This window comes from Bombus pascuorum, chromosome 8 (assembly GCF_905332965.1).
Source record: "Bombus pascuorum chromosome 8, iyBomPasc1.1, whole genome shotgun sequence".
In the NCBI taxonomy this organism is placed as follows: Eukaryota; Metazoa; Arthropoda; class Insecta; order Hymenoptera; family Apidae; genus Bombus; species Bombus pascuorum.
The window spans coordinates 14,032,808-14,055,971 of NC_083495.1; the positions used below are offsets into that span (position 1 = coordinate 14,032,808).

Sequence of the window (23,164 nt, forward strand, 5' to 3'; positions counted from 1 at the left end):
AAATTTCGTATATAATTTTCGATACCTTCCGTTTGATTTTTAAAGGACCGTTTAATTGAATCGCAAAGAAATAAAAAACTCGGTTTTAGGGAAAAAATATAAAACAATTTATAAAATAACTGATATCGAGCGACTCGGTCAAATAAATTCTAAGAATTCAAAATTCTAAGAAGAAAAGAAAAAAAAATAGGGAAACTACAGAATAATTAAGTTTGGTTTATTAGCTGCAAATGTCTTCCCGTGGACATCGTACGATTCTAGAATTCTGAGTATAGAAATTTCACAGTAATAATTCAAGTTTCCAAACCCATACATTTTATCATATGCAAAACTGACCGAAATCTATAGAATTACACAAAAATATCGGAAAAGAAATTTGATTTTTGACAAGGTGTATTTTAATTGCAGATAAATACGTTGCAGGTAATTTTATCGTTTATGAACATTATAGTCATGTGTAATAGAATACTATGACGTAGTTTTTAATTGCTATATAAAATATACATAAAAAGCCACGCAAACCCTCGAGTTTATAAAATTTTTACGAAAAATTATATATTAATCATTTGAAACACCGTTTAGTTTCAACGTTAAAATTAGATCACAGAATCTACAAAAAAATATAATGTAACGAATGGATGAATACAAAATAGAAACCACACAATCTAGAAGCTAATTAATCAATGCGATACAGTATTCAAATTAATTCGATTATAGAAAGATAACGACTGTTCCAATGGCTGTCTCGAGATCTAAAGCATGGATAACGAGGAAAGCACTACTTTCAGTCCCCATAACGTCTGGAAGGAACGGTTCGCCTTCTGTGCAGGAGCTTCCGGTTCCTTCCTCGCGCCGCGGTAGACATCACCTGGCGATGAGTCAGAGAAGTAATTCCCTTCCCAGACACCTGCTGCCCCGAGAGGCCGAATCGCGTACGGCAGGTTCCATCCGCCATTAACGATGCACGCGTTTTTTCCTCGAGGTCGGCAGCCACGGGTCGACAGAAACGTAACTTCTTCGCCTATTGTCCCCGAAACGAGACCCGGATTCATGGGCCAGCGACTTGCGCCATCAACGGGACCTTTCAGACCTCGACATTCACAGATTCGTTGTCACAAAAGGTTTCGTTTCGTGCGTCGAGTCACGAGCAATCAGATTTTCCTAAATCGTTTACGATGTACATAGCTCGCTACTTGGAATAATTTAAGTGTTTATCAGAAGGTCTATCAGAAAGTTCTGCAAGTAGATTTTTCTTGAAACCAGAAACAAAGGACTGTTTTACAGCGATTTACGAATGTCGTGATTTTTATATAGTTTGTACGCTATCTTACATACTTTAAAAATATCTGGATATTTGCTGATTTTTGACAAGGTATACTTTAATTGCAGATAAATACATTGGTAATTTTATCGTTTATGACCATTATAGTCATGTGTAATAGAATACTGTGACGTAGTTTTTAATTTATATTCTCATTAGGAAGATCACTATGGCTATGTCTTTTCATAATGGAAGTACAAATTTAATTTCAACTTCAATATTAGTAACTTTTGATTAAATGTACAAATTAAACCTGACCCAGACTACGTCGAAATGTTTCATTAATTTTCATATTAAAATTGACATATTACTAAGGATGAAAATTTTCAATTCATAATACCTAGCAAATAAAGGTATATAATACAATCGGCAACAAATAAGGATTAACGAAGACAGCACACATCAAACAAAGGAGCAAACAAGAAAAAATTGCCCTAGTCTTTAATTAACAATGATTAATCGTATCACGGTACTTTGAAGCATAAATCAGAGATGAGAAAAAATAACAAAGGACTCTGTCACGTAGACAATGATTAACAGACTTCACAATGAATACGAAATTGACCTCGTTTGCGTAACAATGATCGGGTGGGCGTAGTGGAAGTGCACGGATGGCACCGGGGACCATCCAAAATGCCAACAGATCGTCTCCGAGCGAATCTCGCTGCAGAACGAACACGCGCATGTGCGTCTAACTAGGCAGATGTTTTGGAAAAGGCACGCGTCGTTATTACTGCTTACACCAATGTTTCACCGATCGCACGACTAAATCCTGAAGGAAGATTGGGTCAGGTGCAGATCGGCCACGTGCCACCAGATGGGTAGCCAGGTCGTCTTTTGTTTCGAATGGTTTCGAGAAACGACGTTTTCTTGATCACGAGGAACGTGTGGCTTGCAAAATTATTTCTGGTATTTGCTGGCCACCCTGGTCGTAATTTTTGTGCTTCTGTTGTGTAACGTGATATATTGATGGGGTTTTGATGTAAGGGTATAACAGAGGAATTGCGTTAACGATTTGAGGCAAACGCGGTTGTAATGTGTCTACCGTAATAATTCGAACAGGAAACCGAAGCGTAGGACTAATTGAAATTACGAGATTGCGTGGGATTTGTAACCAAACGGAAATAGGCCAACCAGTTCTCCGTTTCGGACGGGTGACTCACGATTTAACGCTAAAATTTCATGCTAATACAATTTGTATAGAAATCTTCTTTATGTTATACATGAAATCATAAGAGATTTACAAGATATCTTAATAACTTTCACGTTAAATATATAATACGAAGATAACAGACCATTTTTTTTTACAACTGTTCCATATATAGGGTGATATTACTTTTTTATGCGATTGTTAATAGCTTCTTACTTTGTGCAATCTTTTTGCAAAATAATCGAAACTAAACTGCTGGCACGTTCCCATTACTTCGCTAGTTACAAGTCCAATATTAATTAGAATTCAATATTATGTAAATCCTCGTGTATAAATAAAAAAAATTCATATTTGATTTATACGTAAATTAACGTTATTATTATTAAAATACGTAGTTCTTTATCGCATAAAATTCAAATTACAGAGATGGAAAAAATAATATAATTAATTTTAACGGAGACCTTCTATAAATTTATATATAACGTGCAATTAATTTCCACGTTTTATCAAACTTAAAGTCCTCCGCTCTCGAACTCGTTGCATTCAAGCAACAGCTGCGACAAAAGAAATGTACAGTGTCGCTCTTCGTCTCGTGACGATCGCGTCAATTTCTCCGCTTAAAAACGCGCAGCTACACAAAACTACGATTCAGCCGACGAAGCAGTCGTGACAGACAGAAGAAAAGCGCATTGTGAGCCGTGCGATAGAGACGATTGCTTCACTAACGAGACACAAGAGCTTCATTTAAACGCGAGCATGCTCGTTTACGGAAGCAAAACGATTCTTTCCTGTTTCGTACACTCGACATTTTAATCTGAAACTTTGCCCAACATAGTCAATCCGTATTCAACAGCACACGATCGTTCGCACTCGCGAACTAGTTGGAAAATAAATAAATTTGTTGATTTTCTACGTAATTTAGAAAGAAAGATGTGAGAAAGCTACCGTAAATCAATACGTCGAAATATGAATTAGCGATTCACGTAATATACGATAGCTACGTCGAAAATTTACGACAATGAATATTATAGTTTCATACATTATGCGAATACAGTAATTCCATCGAATATTCTATGAAGGAAGAATCAATTCGAAAAAATGAATAAATTCTCTAATTACTTGTTAATCGAAGGTGCGAACACGACGAAACAAATTTCTATTCAAGTTTCCATTTCCTTAATGACATTCATAAAAATATAAAGATGCAGAAAAATCCGCAGCCTTATGATTCACTGCGCTCCATCCTCATTTCGTGGCACGAAAGAAAAAAAGAAAAAAGAGAAAAATGAGAGGAAAATCAGTGTCGTCGTAAGTTGAACAAAACACGAGGCGCAGCTGGGAAATGCCCATTTAATTCGAGCCACCGAGGTGTCGACTGGGGGGAAAGGGAAAAGTACATTGTACGGCGGCACGATGGGAGCGACAGTGTCAATAACACCCAGAAGACGAGCCTGTGAGCAGGTGTAAAGGGGTGTAGCTATCCACTTCGTTCTTTCCGGCTTGCGGCTAATTATAATAGGAAACTGATTCATCTCGTGGCGCTAATTACGAGCAGACTGTGCCACAAACTAGCTCGACAACACCCTGCCATCCCCCTCATCAGCACACTATGCCAGATTTCTGAAAGGTGGTGGGGATATCGATAGGAAAATCGCTGCTGCAGTCGACTTTTTACGCCACGATGAGAATGAAAGGGAATCCTCCGTGGTGTGCCGACACCAGGGAACCTTGAACCCTAAGGATCGACGTGACGCGAGTCGAAGTACCATGAATATACTGGTGTCACCACCTCGGTCCTTCTAACCAGTCGAGACACTTTCCTTTTTCGTGATTTTTTTTTACCTGGCGTTAGCTTGGCGAGAACAGCGAGGCATTTTGTGCGGTGTATGGAAAGAAAGGGCCGTTTTGTTTATTTTACACGGAGTGTGCTGTCGAAGGCGCTATTGTGTTCAATTTTTATTCTTCAAGGTAATTAACGAATACGGTAAGGTCGGATGTGCACGGTTTCCTAAGTACGTTTCGTCAAATTTTTATTTCTCAAGGTAGTTTATGAATAGGGTGGGATTAAGCGTGCATGCTAATGAGAATGGATGTTAAGGAGAAGGCAGAGAAGAGGATGAGAATTGAAATTAAAGTGGGAATGGAGAATTTAGTAACACTAAGAAGCATAATGCGCTTTATACAGTGTATGTTTCGCTGCGCGATTCTTGGAATTTTATTGTCTATTAACGAATTATCTTGAGAACTTCTGTAACGATATACTTTGTTAGTCATTTTCCATTCATATTTTCTCAGAGCTTTAATGGAGTGGTTTTTTTATTGCGTTTTAAAGTATTGCGTAGGTAATAGCAGAAAGAATATTCTTATTGCTCCGATACGACGAAATGTTGCTTAGGGGTGAAACAAATCATTCCTTAAGAGGAATGCTAAGGCTTCCGCATTTTTTTTTTTATTCCATCTGATTAGTGGAACATCATGGCGATATACCATGCGCATAAAACGCAAACCCCTTTATTCATATTCAAGTGCCTGCAGCAAGAATACATTATTTCACACAAATCATAAACATTAGGAGATCTAAATTTTGAATCTCATTCAGATTTTATGCTTCGTCAGCAATTAAATCATCATTCATTTACTTAATTACACGACGATTTATCCACCAGTGATATTAATGAATTAACACGATATAGTTTACATATTTCTCTTTCACAATTTTACTACTTTATGACAAACAGAGTAATCATCTGACTTGTAGTTTACAAAATTTCCTAATAAAACTTCTTGCTGTTATGCGAGAGAATTTATTCGATAATTTGCAACTTGTGACTTGTAAAATTTCAGGAATAACATTAGACTAGTTATGGGTGAGTTGCCTGGTCGTTTCAACTACCCTGGAGATTTTCAAGAGTAATAAAAAATCCAATCCACTCTTTCGACACCATTAAACATGCTGAATATCCGCGTTTCCCTTCTTTAATCACTTTTGCCTTTCGTTGACTGTAAAATTACACGGTGCAAATTACAAGCTTCTCACGGCTAAGAAAGCATGTCTCGTGCGACTGGCCAGCTCTTTTTAGTTCTCGAGTAACTTTAAAAAACGACGGCAAGCACACGAACGGAGATTAAGGTAAAGTAACGCGTTACCTAATCTTCGTCTTGGATACCACCCAGTACACGTTTGCTCTCAGCCTCGTTTCGACGAAACGTTATCTCGTCACAAGCGGCAAATACGTGGCATCGCCGTTGTTGTGTCTTTAGATAGCGCAAAACCTAGCTCCATTAACCGATACAAGTCACCAGATAGCGTTTTAACCGGCAATGGAGCAATACAAAATACAATACGTTCCTTATTTTCGTTGGACTAAAAACCTTGCTACGTTTGTTCCCTGGTTCTTTGTCTGTCTTTGCGTACAGTTACGTTTCTAACAACGTTGACGTAGTGTGATGAGATATGATGAAGATGCATTAGTGGAATAGATAATGAGATTTACGACAAAGTGGGCTAATTTTGCAGGTAAAAGGGGATACGTATTATGTTAGTGTCAGGTTTATCAGGCCTGTAAGTATGAAACCGGAATTTGCCTATAGATGGCCCTAGCTGATAATGTAGTTATCACTAAACTGCGTCATTGATGCCAAAAGTCTTTGTTGACATCTGACAAACATTTTCGACTTACAACAATACAAGTTTCATACAACAGCATAGTTTGTAATAGCGTTGAACATGTCGAATTTTGTGCCTGGAAACTACGATTTGCGGACAGCATTGATTTTCTGTTACCATTTGAAGAAAACTGCTGCAGAATCGCATCGAATGCTTGTCGAAGCTTACGGTGAGCATGCTCTTGGTAAATCACAGTGCTTTGAGTGGTTTAAAAAATTCAGAAGCGACAATTTTGACATACCATTCTCACAAGCATGGACATCTGCTTTGTAGCTACAAGAATTTAGAATTAAACATCGTTCAAACTTGATTTTATTTATATTGTGGCACCCTAATTATTTGTACTTGTGACAGTCTAATTCTATCGAAGCGCTCGATGAATAATCGACAATGATACGCCCTCGGTAATTCTCCGCGCCTTTCGAATGACCTTCATTCTTCGTTCCTTCGTGTCTTTTGAAGCATCTTGAACCTTCTTTCAAATGACACGACCTCGATGGCTCCACATAGCCTTCATATGGCTTTAACTTTTAATTACACAACCTCGATGACCAATTCTAGTCTTCAAATGGTTTTGAATGTCATAGACATGATCTTAATGACCCCTCCCTCCCCTGCTGCGACTAGAAATATAAGTTGTCTTCAATTATGGTAATATATTGTCCTAAACGCATTATACATGCATACCATCACTAAACATATTTTCGACTGTCATATTAATATCTTAAGACTGTTTCACATATAGAACGAAATGGACGAGATGGAGGCAGATGAGTAAGATGATTGATCTAATGGTTCTGGTTTGAAGTGTCATTGACTTTCATGTAGTCGTAGAGACCAGACAACGTATATCGATCGTTACGATATTTAAAAAGGGATTATATATATATATAGATTTGGATAATTTTTTATTATTCAGAAAGGTTGTAGCTTGTTTCAAAATTTAATCGATTGGAATTTTTTTCTAGCAATCACTGTGAAGTAATGGGAACGGCTTTAATTATTTTCAGCCTTTTAATTTCCATTCGTTTGAGTCGCTTCAAATTCTTCGTTAACCGTATAGACACAGTCCCTCCGCGACGAACCAATCGCCCAGTGAAAAGTGTCTCCAATTAATGAAAAACCTAACAGGATAGGAATGAGAGAAAAAACAGTTAAAAAGAGACACTTAACTACCTTTACCCAATCGTTTCCAATTATCCAAAAAACTAGGTCGCAATTCCAGCTCCTTATCCGACTTACTTTGCTTTAATTGAATTTATCAATAAATTAACGGTGTTCAACGAGTACCGTACAGGTTCTAGCAAAATAAATCGTAAAATTAATGGGACTAAAAATTGATAAACACGTGGTATATTGAATAATGTTTAATACAGCAGTTTTCATTTGAATCAATTGATATTTTCATATTTGATTGTTTTATTCAATACGCAAGCATTATAATTATTCTTTTAGATTATGAAACAATATGATTTAAATGATTATCATATTTTTACATTATTAATGTAGTAATCAGCTGACAATTATTTCTCATATTTTGCAGCTACTTTTTCGTTAATGGAATTTTAAAAGAATACCAACTACGTTGTGAAGGAAATATTAAAAGTTTTGTGTCATATCCGATACAATTTGCTTAAAACATTTCAATACATGCTATTTCTATTACAACATAATTTCCATTAAATCACTACATTATTTTAATTATTACAACTGTCTCTATTTTGCTCAGAATATTTTTTCCAAAATATTCCAAAATCAAATCAAATAAAGAGATATTTTTTATTCAAAATTTCATTATCACCTCGCTATCTCTCTCTCAACGTGGACAAACTAATTCTGCTCATTTTATAACACATTAGGTTCTCATCCAGAAACATTTTCTCTGAAATCTCGAGCATTTCCCTTCGATGCCATTTTTATGGTAAGAAATGGGAAGAAGACACATAAACAGAACATCAAAAGGTATATATCGACGAGATATTACCTAAAATATAATTTATGCGATCCTGATAGGGTAGAATGATAACGAGAACGTTTAACCATTTATCAGGATCGACGACGAAAGTGGTCGATGGACCGTTAGTCCCAAGGTGCCATTATAGCGGGCCGAAAACGAGTTTTATATCGTTAATTCGTTCGTTAGCTCCGGCCGGCTAATGAAACAGTTTCGACGAACGAACCCTCCAGCGATACACTCCTGAGTTTCATTAATCCACGTTGCTAATTCATGGGACAATTAAATCGCACCGATAAAAATTACCATTTATCGAACGCTGCCCCGACAAATACAGACCGCGATTGTTTAATTTCATCGTCCACTGGTGAACGAAATTGCAAAACATTAATAATATAAGAAACAATCGAACGAGAAAAGTCATCGCTGTAAAATTACAATGAAAACTTGAAAATAGAAGGACCTGCCGGAACCGATTGAATGGTATGGACCTTGAAACAATTAGATAGAGCATCGTTTTCTTAGAAGAATCTTTTAAGGGTTTACCAAATTTATGGACTGTTTAAAACGTTTAAATTGCTTTTAGTTAATTATATATCGTTGCTCATGAATTTTAGTATAAATATTGCAGTATAAAAATTGCAAAAGAGTTCAGATAAATACAACTTTTTATGTTTGTGTGAATTAACGAAAAGCATTAGTCTCGTAATTATTTAATGACGCGAAAAACCATCGAATATGCAGACAGCCATAATTCAAGCAAACTGAAACCAAATTAAGGTCGAAATTAAATTGAACCCAGATGAGGAGCGGCTGGTTTGATGGGGTGGAAAATGGAAACCCGCGAAATGGAAATATGCGTAACTATGGGGAAAAAAAGAAAAGAGAGAAAGAGTAAATATGAACAAGAATCTAAATATTAGGATATAGTAATGAATAAGCTGGTTTAAGTTAAAATATTGTTTATGTAGATATATATTTACGTACACATGTATATGTTATTATACGTTGTATATTATACAGAAGTTACCTAAATCCTAATGCAATCAGGAATAAACAAATAACAAGTAGGACCATTCCTTAAAGAATTACTTAAAAAATCGAGTTCTTTCTTCTAATGTTTCTATGTTACAAGACACGCAGTAACTTTCGCTTAAACAATTTAGCAAAGAACTTGTACAGTCTATTGTACCGTAGAAAAATTCCGTAGGAAAACTAAACAATTTAATTTTCAAAAAGCAGCAGAAATTACTGCTACAATAAATTAAGTAAAACTACAAATAATTCCTAACTTATACAAACTATAATCTAAAAATGTAAAAGCATAGACCATTGATACTCCCAGTTATATAGAATATAAATTAAAATATACAATTATATAAAACAAATATTTCCTAACTTATACAAACTATAATCTAAAAATGTAAAAGCATGGACCATTGATACTCCCAATTATATAGAATATAAATTAAAATATACAATTATATAAAACAACAAATATTTCCTAACTTATACAAACTTAATCTAAAAATGTAAAAGCATAGACCATTGATACTCCCAATTATATAGAATATAAATTAAAATATACAATTATATAAAACAACAAATATTTCCTAACTTATACACAATATAATCTAAAAATGTAAAAAGCGTAGAACACTGCTACTCCCAATTATATAGAATATAAATTAAAATATACAATTATATAAAACAAATATTTCATAACTTATACAAACTATAATCTAAAAATGTAAAAGCATAGACTATTGATACTCCCAATTATATAGAATATAAATTAAAATATACAATTATATAGAACAACAAATATTTCCTAACTTATACAAACTATAATCTAAAAATGTAAAAAGCATAGACCATTGATACTCCCAATTATATAGAATATAAATTAAAATATACAATTCCTAACTTATACACAATATAATCTAAAAATGTAAAAAGCGTAGACCATTGCTACTTCCTGTAACATTCCAATGTAGCCTATGATATATTTGACATAAATCTAATTAGAAATTATAAAAACGCGCTAAAAAGAACGAACTTTCCAACCTATCCCGCAGCAAAATTAACTATGGAATACAAGTAAACTGGTTAAGTAGTTACATCAGCTAAACGGTAATTTACATAGGATTTACACGGAGCTGTGAATCCAGCACATTCAAATTATGTACCGAGTAACCCATCGATCAACGGGAACAGGCGAACGTGGCTGGCTACGAAACAGATTAATTTTCAAGGCATAGGAATCAACGCCAGAGAAATACATACGAATACGTTACTAAGAAAACGATGGTTCTAATCTAATAAAATGATCGTACTATTAGCTATCGATAGTTCGTTCGGCATGAAGCACGCGTATCCAATACCTCGACTTACGTGACACGCGATACAAGTGTTTTAAGCGTAAAACGTGCACGCAGCCAGGGTGTGGTAACTCCTTTGTTTCGTGTCACGAATAAAAAGCGAACGTCACCAGGGAGAGACCAAAGTAGCGTCGTTGCAATGCGACACAATCGCTGCATTCGAGTCTCTTATTTCCTGACAACGATGAACATCATCTCGTGCACCGTTTAATTGACGCGTGTCATACGACTGCATTCTGTGGTTTCGTTTCTCTTTTTTTTTTCAGATAGTTTTAGTTGGAGAATGGAGTTATTGGAAACGTAAATTGTATTGCTTGGTTATAATCGTTGACTTTACTGTTTGGTTTATGTTAATAATTAATAGTTTACCTATGCGATGTTTCGAATATCGTGTTGATTAAGAAAGTATCCAATGCCTGAGAAATGTTGACACTGTATGAACAGTTCGTAACCCGTTTTAGAAAATTATATGTATTTCATCAGTCCCGTATGTATTTTTGTTGCTATAAATATACTATAATTGACAAATACAATTTATACACTTGTGCAATTTATGACACGAAAGCTTCAACTCGAAGTTACATGTACGTTACGCGTTTAATGCTCTTTATGAACATCGAAACTTATTTTATATCGAAACCCCGATAACATACATTGACATTGCAATTAATGGCATTTAATTAACCTAAGAAATTCTAGAAGAAAAAGGAGCAATTTTATTATATTTATGGTTCTCAGACAATAGTCATTGTGACAAGAAACGAACTCATAAAAATCTAGAAAGTCGACCAGTTTCCAATAACATTCTTACGGCAAGTAGTGCACTCCAATCACTATAATTGCCAAACATTCAAGCGACGAAAGCACATAAAGTACTTTCGACACTCGAGGAATCCTATTCACACACAGTGTCTGTTGTACGGTCAGGGTTCTCTTTGTCACGAGATAACAATCGGTCCAAGAGCCTTTGAAGAAGAGTTACGGCGTTAACCAGAAACAAACAAGATTCTGACCTTTCAGCAACGTAATCGTGAGCGAGAAAACAGCAGCATGTATTTTTGGAGCTGGATATTAAATAGGAACCGGTGCAAAGCGAAAAAAAAGGTACGCGAAACGATAGGAAAGGAGTCGAAAGGGAAAGAGAAAACGAGCGTCAAACGAGAGGATGAAAGAGGCTGTGGAGAAGATTCTCCACGTGTCCTGTCGCTTAGCAGGCATGAATATTTACGTCTGCCTGGAAGGCTTTCGACGATAGCACGTCTTCAAGATTTGGTGACTACTCGTGGCTATAAACTGTGAACGTACTAGCTCATAAGCGTCTCGCCGTTAAGCTGTTTCAGAAAAACTCACAAATTCGCGTTTCAAAGAGATTTAGAGACTGAAGGGTAGAGATACGATATTGGCGTGGATTATACCTGCTCCATGTTCCTGCGTTCGTTTGAGATTTGCGAGCTTTCTAAATCGTCGTTGACAAATGGATTCCAGTAACGTGTTACTTTAGATATATGTATGTACATATTTTAAATTGAGATTTCTGAAAAAAGAACAGAGACAAAGCGGTGAATTCGGCAAACTACGCGATATGAAAGTTCTGGTTCTAGTTTTTCAATATTAGCTGTGGTTTAATTGATAATTATAATCTTAAAGAACTTCCTGATTTTTATATTTAGAAAATGAATAAGATTTCATGATTCGACTAAGATCGACTAATATTAAATATTTTATAGCTTTTATTCTAAGATATTTTATAATATATTATAATGTACGTAATATGTTCATGAAAGGTTCAAGAATCTTTTCATGAGCTACAGTACACTTTCACTACAAGCCTTTTTTCAAAAAGCTCAACTCTTTCTCAATTTTTATCTACTGACTTTTGTGTGGATGATAAGGTTTGCTTTTCATATGGAATTTGGGTATCACAAACGTATTCATCCGTAGTTTTCGGTGCACTATTCTTTTTCCTTTATGGTAAAGTTTTGTTTTGGGTTTATCTGCATCGCTTCTAAATTTCTGATCAAACTGCTAACGGATAGAAGGGAATGTTTCGAAAACGCTGAAATGCACGCTCGGTTATCTGGTTGCATGCGGGAAGGCGCATAGCGGCCTTCGCCGAGGAATGTAGCTGGAGAAGTGCACAAGCGATATTGAAACGTAAACAAATTTCGGGGAAAAATGAAAAACAAACTTTGGTAGAAATATCGGAGAATCGATGGATAACGAAGTTGAAAGCTCTGCTACGAAAAAAATTCCTTTAGTCTGACGCTTGCTAAATTACTCTTGATTAAACGGTCGAAATTTGTTATAAAAATAAGATAATCTTTTACAAAATTATATAAAGTATTTAACGTTCCCTTTTATATGAACTTCGAATCTATATTTGCCAATTTACAGTAAAAAATTGGAATTAATAGAAATATGAATACAAATATCCAATAATGCCTATACAAACATGCAAAAGTGCAGATGCTGTTGATACAATTAACATTGAATTTTATTCAGATAGAAGAGACATTATCATAATACCTATTTATATTTAACGTCTCTTTACTTATAATTATCCATGAGTAGAATATTTATTTGCGTAGCATATTACAGATCAGTAATTCTAACGGTAAATAAAAATTAATGTTGCCTATACGATATCAAAATATTTAATTAACACTTTCCCTCCAAAAGAGAAAGTAATAACAAGATTCTTTAACTCCAGTAAATTTATCTTCCCAATCAATTTTGCGTATCGAGCGTATCAATTTTCGAACTCGTAACATTTCGACTGAATCACGGTTTCCCAATGGTAGGCAAAAGAAAACAATGTTGAACGTAGGACAAACAAAATGCGATCGTATTTTCGCATTTTAGACACGCGTTCACGTCGAATCGAGCCACTACTCGAATTACTAGAGAGCGCTAGCCCGGTTTCTGAATCGAACGCGTTTCGAGCGATTAACGTTACGTAATCCCGTTGAAACGAGAAGCTAAAGCTTGATCGGGTCTCCTTTGTCCCAGTCATCGAGCGTTTAGTCCAACCGCGGTTCCGATCGATTGTTCTAATCGAGACAGGTCGTGTGTAATTGCTTCCTGCGGATGTTACGATTGCCGCCGCGTATCGAACACAGTCGTGGTCTGTACAAAAGCTGGGAAAAACAGTTTTGATCGACATAACAAATTCTAACGGTACGTGAGAAGACTCCTTTCCACCGCGTAGCCGAGAATTATTTCCATTCTTGAACCCTGCAACCACCTTCGCGCGAGTCGCGATCGAGGCGCGCGAAATTCAATTTGTATCGATCACGTCGAAACTAGGAAAATTCGGTTTGATCGATGATGCGTGACAGACGACAGTGATGCGGGTAATTTCTTCCTTTTTTTTTATTTTTTGAATACGTGTTTTACGAGGACAACGGAAAAGTGTAATTTGTAAATTAACACTGTATAGTTGGTAAATATATCTAATTATAAATTAGTATTGTAATATTGAAGTATTTATGGAATTGAATTTCCAAGCGAATAATGCGCGTTTTATAAACAAAAGTAGTACTATATACATGGTAATAGAAATAGATACGAAAGAATCTCTCTCAACGCGCGATATTTGAAATTTAACAAACCATTAAGAGAATCGCAAAATTTTATCCTCTCAAAGTATAGAACTGTTTCAAATTCAATTCCAAATTCATCACCTTTTCGTTGATTGTCTTTTTACACCAACTCGATAATTATATTATACGTAATATCTTTGATATAATCGTAGAAACTGTATAACATTTTTCGTTGTATAATTTTATCTATGCATTTAAGAATTCAGATCTCAGAAACAAATATATGTTCACACTTGGTTTCCTACGTTTTACGTAGCCAAGTACAAAAGAAATATCGTAAGAATGTGTCTCACAACAACTCTAAAAATTGTTAAAGAATCATATTCCAAGACTGTGAAACATTCAGATCAATCATTCTTCCATTCCGTAAAAGAGATTCATCTTACCTGAACAGCGCTGTTGAGGAAACAGTTGTTTTGACCAGGTCCATTGAGCAATCCTTTCGTGCTGGTAAAACTGGTATTATGATCATTGGACGGTGATTTCTGTGTAGATTGGATCTGTCCATTTGTCTGACTTCCATGGACTTGATGGCACTGCGTCGATTGCAAATACCCAGTATAATCCACGGTATCTTGGGATGCAGCTGGCTGCTGTAACCCCATGATGGAAGCCATCTTCGATCAGCTACGTCAGTGTCATCTGCATGAAAGGGAAATTGATATTTCATTACTCGATTCTTATCAAATACATTTTAGCGTTATTTAATATTTACGACGCTACGTATTTAATATATGTATATATTAAAATTGAGAAGTGGAAATGGCAAACGACGTAAAGGCCAAAAGGTTTTTAACTTGTTTCTGTTAATTTTACCATTTATATTACTTATCGTTTAAGCACTATGGAATTCCAACGTTTAATAGCTTTAGAAATTTAAAGAAAGAATAAATGGTGAAACGTGTATCGAATCGGTTAAATTTATTTATTTGTGCATTACACTTTAATTTTTTCCAATTGAATTGTAGTTAGCATTTGCAATTACAGATAAAAGCTGAAACAAGTTATTCTAGTAAAACATTTAAATAAACGTAGCAAATTATTCTGTAAATGTTAATGTAGTAAACTATTCTACCATCTATGATTGTTTCAGTCTGTCCTTGGAATTTGTATTTATCGAATTTATATTCTTTTGCACTGAAAAAATTATTTCTTACTTTTATGGCACTTACGTGATTTACTATTTCAATTCTTCGATTAAAGAATCATTGGTAGTAACTTCTTTCAAAGAAATAACTTAATTTCTTTGAATAAAATTTTTCGAAAACTCGTGGTATTTTTATAAGATTCTGCAGTTTGGTATTTTCATAAATTTGATTTTATTTATACTTATTTAGTAAACCGTGTAAAGGTTCGTATTAATTTAAATAGGATAGAATAAAATTGGAGAAAATAAGATATGGAAGATTCCCTTCCGAATTTCAGAAAGTTCTAGGCACATTTCATACCAACGCGTCTCTTCAAGTGGAGAAAATATTTTTTATACCTCCCGGCAGAATGTAGGTAAATTGCAGAGTAGAAAATGAGAGGCTCATAAAACCATGATCATACGGAAGTCTCGCTACATAATTGTGGAACAAATTTTGCGGAAACAATAAAGAGGACGACAATGGTCATGCTTTATGACCAATTTTCTTAGACGGATTAAGGCAAATTGCAGAAAAATGTGCGAATAGTACCGAGGCTAAATTCAACGTGCATAATATTATTCGACGGTTAGCATGTAAGCTCACATTAAATGAAAGTGCCATTTCCTCTTACAGCCCAATAACGAATAAACATCAAATTCATCACAATGTTCATACTGTAACAATAATTATAAGTAAATAAATAAATGGACCTACAACTATCCAGAGAAAATTAAATACACTTCGGTACTCTTCCTTTTAACATTCGATATAAATAATTAAAATCTAACTAAAATGTTTGCAAAAGGGAAAATTTATATGTTTTAATATGGTCAAAATAATAAATTCATCATTTTTATTAAAATTATTTCTAGACTTGCAACGCTGCATTTTTGATTAATCGGATTATTTTTCGTAAAGATTTGTTCTGTGCCTTGCCTTATGCATCTTTTCATGTACCTTTCATTTTAGTCTCTGTGCTATAGCTGCTATACTCGAATCATCGGTATTGTCATCGTCAAGTGCTTGCTACTAGAACAACGGTTTTCTCGACTGCATTGAAAGAAGTGTAATAACAGTATTAATGTCAACACCACAATTCATACGACTTCAGTTTCATACGTTTCATATGCATTTAGTGTATTACACGTGAGGGAACGTGATCGTGGGGAGAACAGTAGCGTAATACGACGCGTATCAAGCGACAGTAACAATACCAAGAAATCGTGTTCAACGAATTAATGAATATCGTATCGATATTCATCAGCCACTCTCCTCATTCCTTAACGTTATGCCCAGTAAAACACGGCCTTTACCCGGCATCTTCAAGGTAAACGACATAGCAAGAACACGTTTCTAATTGATTGTAAGTAAGTAAGCATAATTTCAGGTATCTTTTATACTATGACTTCATTCGTGAAGAAAGCAGGCCTTGGCGTTTCATAAAATAATTAATCGAAGGAGCAGCAAGCTTTATTCATAAAACTTTACTTGGTTGTTTATTGCATGATGGCTTCTAGATACCACAGATTCTTCGTTACAAAATTTCAAAAAATAGTCAAATTTCAAGGTATAAAAATTTGATAACCTAGAAGCTTTTAAGTTCCAAATATAAAAATTTGTTTAACTTTCTGGAGATAGCAGTTCCAAATATTTGGAATTTGATATGTTGAAAATTTCAAACATTCAAAGTCTGAAAATTGAAAGGTAAAAAATTTCGAAATTTTAAACGATAAAGATAAAAAAATTGTCCAAAAGAAAATTTCAATATTTCATAATTTCTAGATTTCTATTCTTCAAAATTTCAAAATTATTATAGCGTCGTAACAATATTTTTTCGATATTATACCATCTATAGTTATTTAATATTTTTACTACTATCAAGCGATAATCTATCATCAGTACCTCGATTACAGATTATCTCGCAATAAATTACCTACATGCGATTAACAAACGTTCAAACAAGAAAACCCTAATCTATCTGGCAATATTAACGTCCTATTCTAAAACAAATCAATCACCACATACTGGTTAGGAATAATTTCCTTAGAATCCTTTCACCAGAGTCTTGGTTTCACCGCAAATCTCGATTTCTAGAAACAGCCACGACAATGACAACTGTGTATTTAACTCGACAACAGTTTCTCCTCGAAATATCGTAAAGTAAAGTAAAGTTTCACGAAACGTATAAAAATTCCGTACGAATTGCGAAGAAAAAGCGGGATGCCACTTTTGCGTGAGGATTTACGCGAGTCACACGGGATCATGATAACGGTAAACACGTAACACACGTATTGGCTCCGGTAATTTCTTTGCTTCGCACTCTCTATCACGTCTCCTTTTTGTCCACGAACGAACAATATTAGCTTACGCTTGTCTCGGCACCGTTATCCTATATGAATTTGAAATACGAAGAGGAAGAGAGAGAGAGAGACGAAGAACCGTCTCTGCTCATTTGCTTCGTAAGAAACAGGATGCAGGATGTAAACCATGTACTTTCCCGAGGTGTGTAATTGAAACAGGGTTCTTGAAAATGATTGCAATCCGATCGGAACGTTGTTTGCTTCCCTCTAGCTGTGTCAGTAACTTCGTTTCATAAGCGTTGCCAATACAGATCGTTAAAATTTCATCGCCAAAGTATTGCGAGCACGTATACTGGCTGTTAGAAATAGTTACACGACATCGTATCTATAATAGCATTCAGAAACAACTTCACGTTATGAAAATGAAACGTAGAACATGACAAGAAAAATGCTTCATTGGAAAGTAAGGATACGCGCAAATAATCTTTTACTTTTTTAAAAAATGCGAGCAGACTGCGGATTTTTATGTATTTAGAGGATTTTACTATGGATTTTTATAATACGCGAAAATTCACAATATGAACGCGATGCGCGAAAATAAAATAAAATATACAAAATGGAATAGAAACAGATAAAATATCCAAAAGAAGATAAAAATGTATAAATTACCCAAGGTAGGATAATTGTTACAAGATTCAATAGGTGAAACAAATTTCTGCCTCGGGTTCTATTTGTTTAACCGTGTTTAAAAATTAAAATATAATTATGGAAATGTAAAGTCGTGGAAAATTGAAGATATATATGTGTGTAGAGTAATTTAGGTTACATACGTGAGCGTGAAGTCGATTAAAAGTAGATTATAATCATAGATACTGGCGTTTGATACCGTTAACATTGCGCTACGATCACGTTGTTATTGGAAGATGTATATTCAATGTAGGAAACGTAAATTTATAGATAGTGGAAATAACCGTAGTTTATTGGATATGAGTACAGTTATATCAGTCAAAATCAGTGAGATTACTCGACTACAACTATCAGACTTGTCAAAATGACAGATTTCAGATTTTGTACTTCTATGTTTTTGGAAAGATCAATGTTGACTTTTATCGAGGTTGAGACAATTTTATATATTACATCGACCTATTTATAATAATCATACCAACAGTTTCTTTTTTCAAACGACTCCTTTCATAATATTATATTTCACTTATAGTTATTATTAATTACCAAACACCATACATCAACAGATTCATCATTTATCTAGGTTTAGGATAAGCTGTACTGTTTAAATTGAATTTGAGATGCGATACAGAACCCGGACGGTATTTGAGATCGAAGAATTTCTACTTCCTTTTGTTGTAATTATTTTATTTATTTTTACTTAGTCCGTGCCTTTCGGCTTTGGACGAGTTTTCGGTTTTACATCTTGTTTACCTATCACGCTTTTTACATTTTCCCAGTCTTAGGGCGTTATCATATTATTGCCTCCTCACTTGTTGTAATTTTGTAACAAATATTTATATTTATATAACATTTTATTCTCTTATTTATATCGATAGAATTAGATTGGAGAAATGGAACATTTTGCGCAATATATTTAGATGTATAACAGATACAACAAGGTTGCAGTGCTAGGATTTTCTAATTTTTATAAAATATCGCGTGCTTTCTTGCTATGATAATTCGTGGAAAATTATAAAGAACCGAGAATGATATCGTGAATATTTATTTTCTTAAAAAGTCGGCCAACATTGTGACCTTTTCGTCGATTCCATTATAACTCCAAAAACAGCACAGAAATATCTTCCCGAACTCTACGTCGTGGAACGCCTCGTCATCTTCGACGATCATCAAAAATAGGCATCTTCCATACCAGTAAAACGTCGTGCCGCCGTTCTCTTTCTCTCGGAGACTCGGAAATAAACTTCAACAGGCTACGCGTTGGTTACCATCTTTCCGACTAAAACCATCGTCAAATAAACTTCCACGATATATGTACGTCACAGATGTAGAAATTCTTATTAACTCAATACAAAATTTCCAGTTTCTTCAACAAGCGTATGCTCGATGTCAGCAACAAAGAACAGGAGTTTTAAATTAAAAGTAAGAAGAGAAGGCTGCTCTTTTTACATGAAATCCTATTACGATATATCCCGCTGAACTAAGTTAAAGCACTTGAACAGCTCGCAAAAAATATTGTTAAGCCAATTTGTAAGAAGAATATCCATTACGACAAACGCTAATCATAAAGTTAATCTACCCTTGAAAAAGAGATAACCATCTAGCTAACGACTTCTAGAACCCGCAATCATCGAGATAAACATCTCTAAAAAGAATTTTATCTCTCGAGTCATCTCCTTCGATCATCGTGTTAGGTACATTTCAAAAGTGATATAAACGAAAGATTACAAAATTATTCCGAAATTCTACGAATTAGCAACAAAAAAATATGTTTGCCATATATAGAAAAAGAGATTAAAGGGAAAGTAAAACAATGATAGTGAATACGATGTAACAAACAAAAGACTACGAATAGCCCAAACGTAAACATATGTATATGTACATATAAACATTCTTCCTCGTGTAAAAAGGAGAATTAAAGAAGAAGAAAAGGAATAGCAAAGACGTTATAAAAAATAAAGGAACACGAGTAATGCAAAGCTAAATAAGAAGAAACGTAGATCTCCTCCAAGCCACCCTTTCCATCATTCGCTTGCAACGAGAACGGAAAGGCACATTTTTTCACGCCTCGAAAGGAAAATTACAGAGAGAGGAAAAGGATTATGCTGGGAAAAGATGATATACCTATCGGTGGCAGAGGAACGAAGGTGTAGGACGCGGAAAGAGTATGGCCGGACTGGCATAGCCCGACACGCTAAATGGTACCGGCTGAGTGGTCGGCGTTAATTTCGAGGGGCCAAGAAAAGTGGTTGGAGCGAGTACGTGCTCGAGTGCTAAAGCTGGCGTCGCTGTCTTCGTGGTCGCTTTCAGGGTTCGGTAACAATACGACCACGATATTTTTCGCTTGTCAAGGGGACCCACGCTAACGTAGGCAACTCGATACGCGTTACGTTTCTGTACAGTCAAGTTTTTAGAGGGTCGTTTCTTCCACAGAGGGAGAGAGAAAGAAGTTGAATCGCAGGAAATCGGACTGGATTCACACGAGAAAGATTCAGGTCAATCGAGCGATTACGCGTTCATATACTAGCCTGCCGGCTTTTTTATTCGTTGTTCGTGCTTATCGTTGCTGATGAAGAATCCAGTTCGAGCGATAACGAGTGGTTGAACGTTTTGCGTCGAAGTGGAGGGTGGAGATTGGCAGGATTATGGTATGTATTTGTATAATTCTGAGGTTGCAAACTGATTGAGTAAGCTGAAGAGATTTTGCAATTATACGAGAACGAAAAGATATAAGTAAAATTGTGTACGAGATGAAATTGAGTGGAAAAATTAGAAAAGAATATGATAGTACCTATTAGTGTGATGTATTTTCTGGTTGAAAATATGGATTCATATATATAATATAAGCATTAAGCTACGTGTATTGGAAATGCAATTTCAGTTAGAAGCTATTAGCGTGTACCACTTTCCCTTTGATTATATTGATACATAAAAATGTAAACCTTATTTTGTATATATCGAAAGATGAAATTGAAATTCTCTAGGAATAAAAATCCACATATTTCAATCTCTTTGATATTGATTGATGTACTTATCTATAGTTATAATTACATATGATTTATGTACCATATGTACAAAATTAGTAAAAATTAATTAAGACAGGATCAGTAAAGAGATGCATTGTAGAATGAAACAGGAACGTTATTGAGACAAGTCATAAGCAGACAAGAACTACAATACGCAGATGAGAACTATAGATAGAGCACTCCTGTCTTCTTCAGATTCGATTAAATGGTATTACACAACACCTCTTAACCAAGACTCCTTCAGAAGCTTTTCACGTTTTCACTAATCAAGCGTGAACAGTATCGGAGCGACACGGCGCTTTGAAATTCCCGTTCATCAATTTTCCGCTCCCAAACTAACCATTGTGAGTCTCAGATTTAATTTCAGATTGCGTTATCATAGCGAGGCATCGTGGCACGCATATCAATACGCTTAAAATCATTTCCATCTGCTATGCAACAGATTTTGCAAATTCAAGAAAAACCTTCAAGCACTTTGTTCTTCAGACATGGCAAAAGCTGTACAAAATCTTATTTTATTGAAATGATACTGAATTTGGTACAGGAACGACTAACGTTTAATATTGACACCTGATTTTATCGCAAAAATTAGGTCTCAGTGATATATTATATCGTAAGAAGATATATCTATGCGTGAAAACAAAAAAAAAAATTAAATTCCGGTACCGGGAATCGAACCCGAGCCTCCTGGGTGAGAGCCAGGTATCCTAGCCACTAGACCATACCGGAGGACGAGAACTACCCGTATTCGATTTCCTTAAAAGTTCTAAAAAATTAATATATTACAATAAACATTTATTATAAGTGTACTTAACATTATAAATGAATATTAATACTATGAAACAACATTTTTTCATGAAAGTAATAATCAAAAATGTGGAATGAAACGATTTTCCGTGTATGAATTATTTTTAACATTTTTTATACATTAATAATTATATATTATATTATCGTTATTATCATATATTGCGTTTACCATAGCATCAAATGTATCTTAGAATTCCTCAAAAAACAATTAAACATAATCAGTCCGATCGGAATTATTCTACGTACAATTAACTATTGGAACATTCGATCTGCTTTAATATGCGATTGCACTGTTTTAACTTCTCTTTTATTAAATACTATAGCAATCTTTTTTTATTATTATGACATCAGTCTGTGATTTATGTTGAACAAAAATTTTTTAATTCCTTCATTGAGAACCTCGGAAATTCGAAAAGTTTAGGCCTTCCTACGACCTCCGGCGCATTATTTTCCTTCCAAAACTATCTTGTACGTGTTATGCGTACCGACACAACGAGCCTTCCTCGTTCTGAATGACAATGTACGCAACCGTATTTATAGACGACCGCCATCTACACGATAGCCGAGTTTCTTTTCGTTTCTTCGCTTACGTTAGCCGCTTTTTCAAGATTTCTACGGGACTCACAGCGACTCTAACGGTATAATGGGTAAGTTTCTGCAATCAGACTGAACGCAAAACATACACATCCGATGTCAAGAAATATTTCTCTTTCTCGAGCAAGAATCGACATTTCATCGTGGTGAACTTTTGTAATACTTCCAACTGTCTTTTCTAAATTTTTATTCCAAATACACAGAACACGTAGTGTTCAGTATAGTAATTATCATATTGACAATTATTTCAAATTTTATTGTTTCATGCATACCTATGTTTTAAACTTATTCTATTTTCAATATCCGCGAAGAATGTCTGACATTTTCTTTTCTTTTTTATAATTTCAAGATTCTAAAAGATACAATAAAATAACACAACTTTTCTCGACAAAAAGGATAAACCAGAACACGGAAGAATTACAATTACCTAAGGCTAAAAAAGCTATACTGCCAACAGCGTTTAGCACCAGTCCATTTTTGGCGTCTTTAAGATTCTCATAGAAAATCAAGCAGTTTAAAAAGAAGCGTCGAGGCCGCTTCCGGAGTCT

The 23,164-nt window shown here is 34.9% G+C and overlaps 1 protein-coding gene and 1 non-coding gene across 4 annotated transcripts in view; both read right to left on the reverse strand.

Moving 5' to 3' along the window:
- The window catches only part of LOC132909865 (uncharacterized), a 133,898-nt gene that overhangs the window by 78,175 nt on the left and 32,559 nt on the right, over positions 1–23,164 (reverse strand). For all 3 annotated transcript variants that reach the window (XM_060965009.1, XM_060965010.1, XM_060965008.1), the window contains exon 2: positions 14,462–14,717. In XM_060965009.1, the coding sequence (XP_060820992.1) occupies positions 14,462–14,692 (231 nt within the window). In that variant the 5' untranslated portion in view covers positions 14,693–14,717. The remainder of the gene's footprint in view (positions 1–14,461; positions 14,718–23,164) is intronic.
- Trnae-cuc (transfer RNA glutamic acid (anticodon CUC)) lies at positions 21,873–21,944 on the reverse strand. The gene has a single exon. It is a non-coding gene; the product is annotated as a tRNA-Glu (tRNA).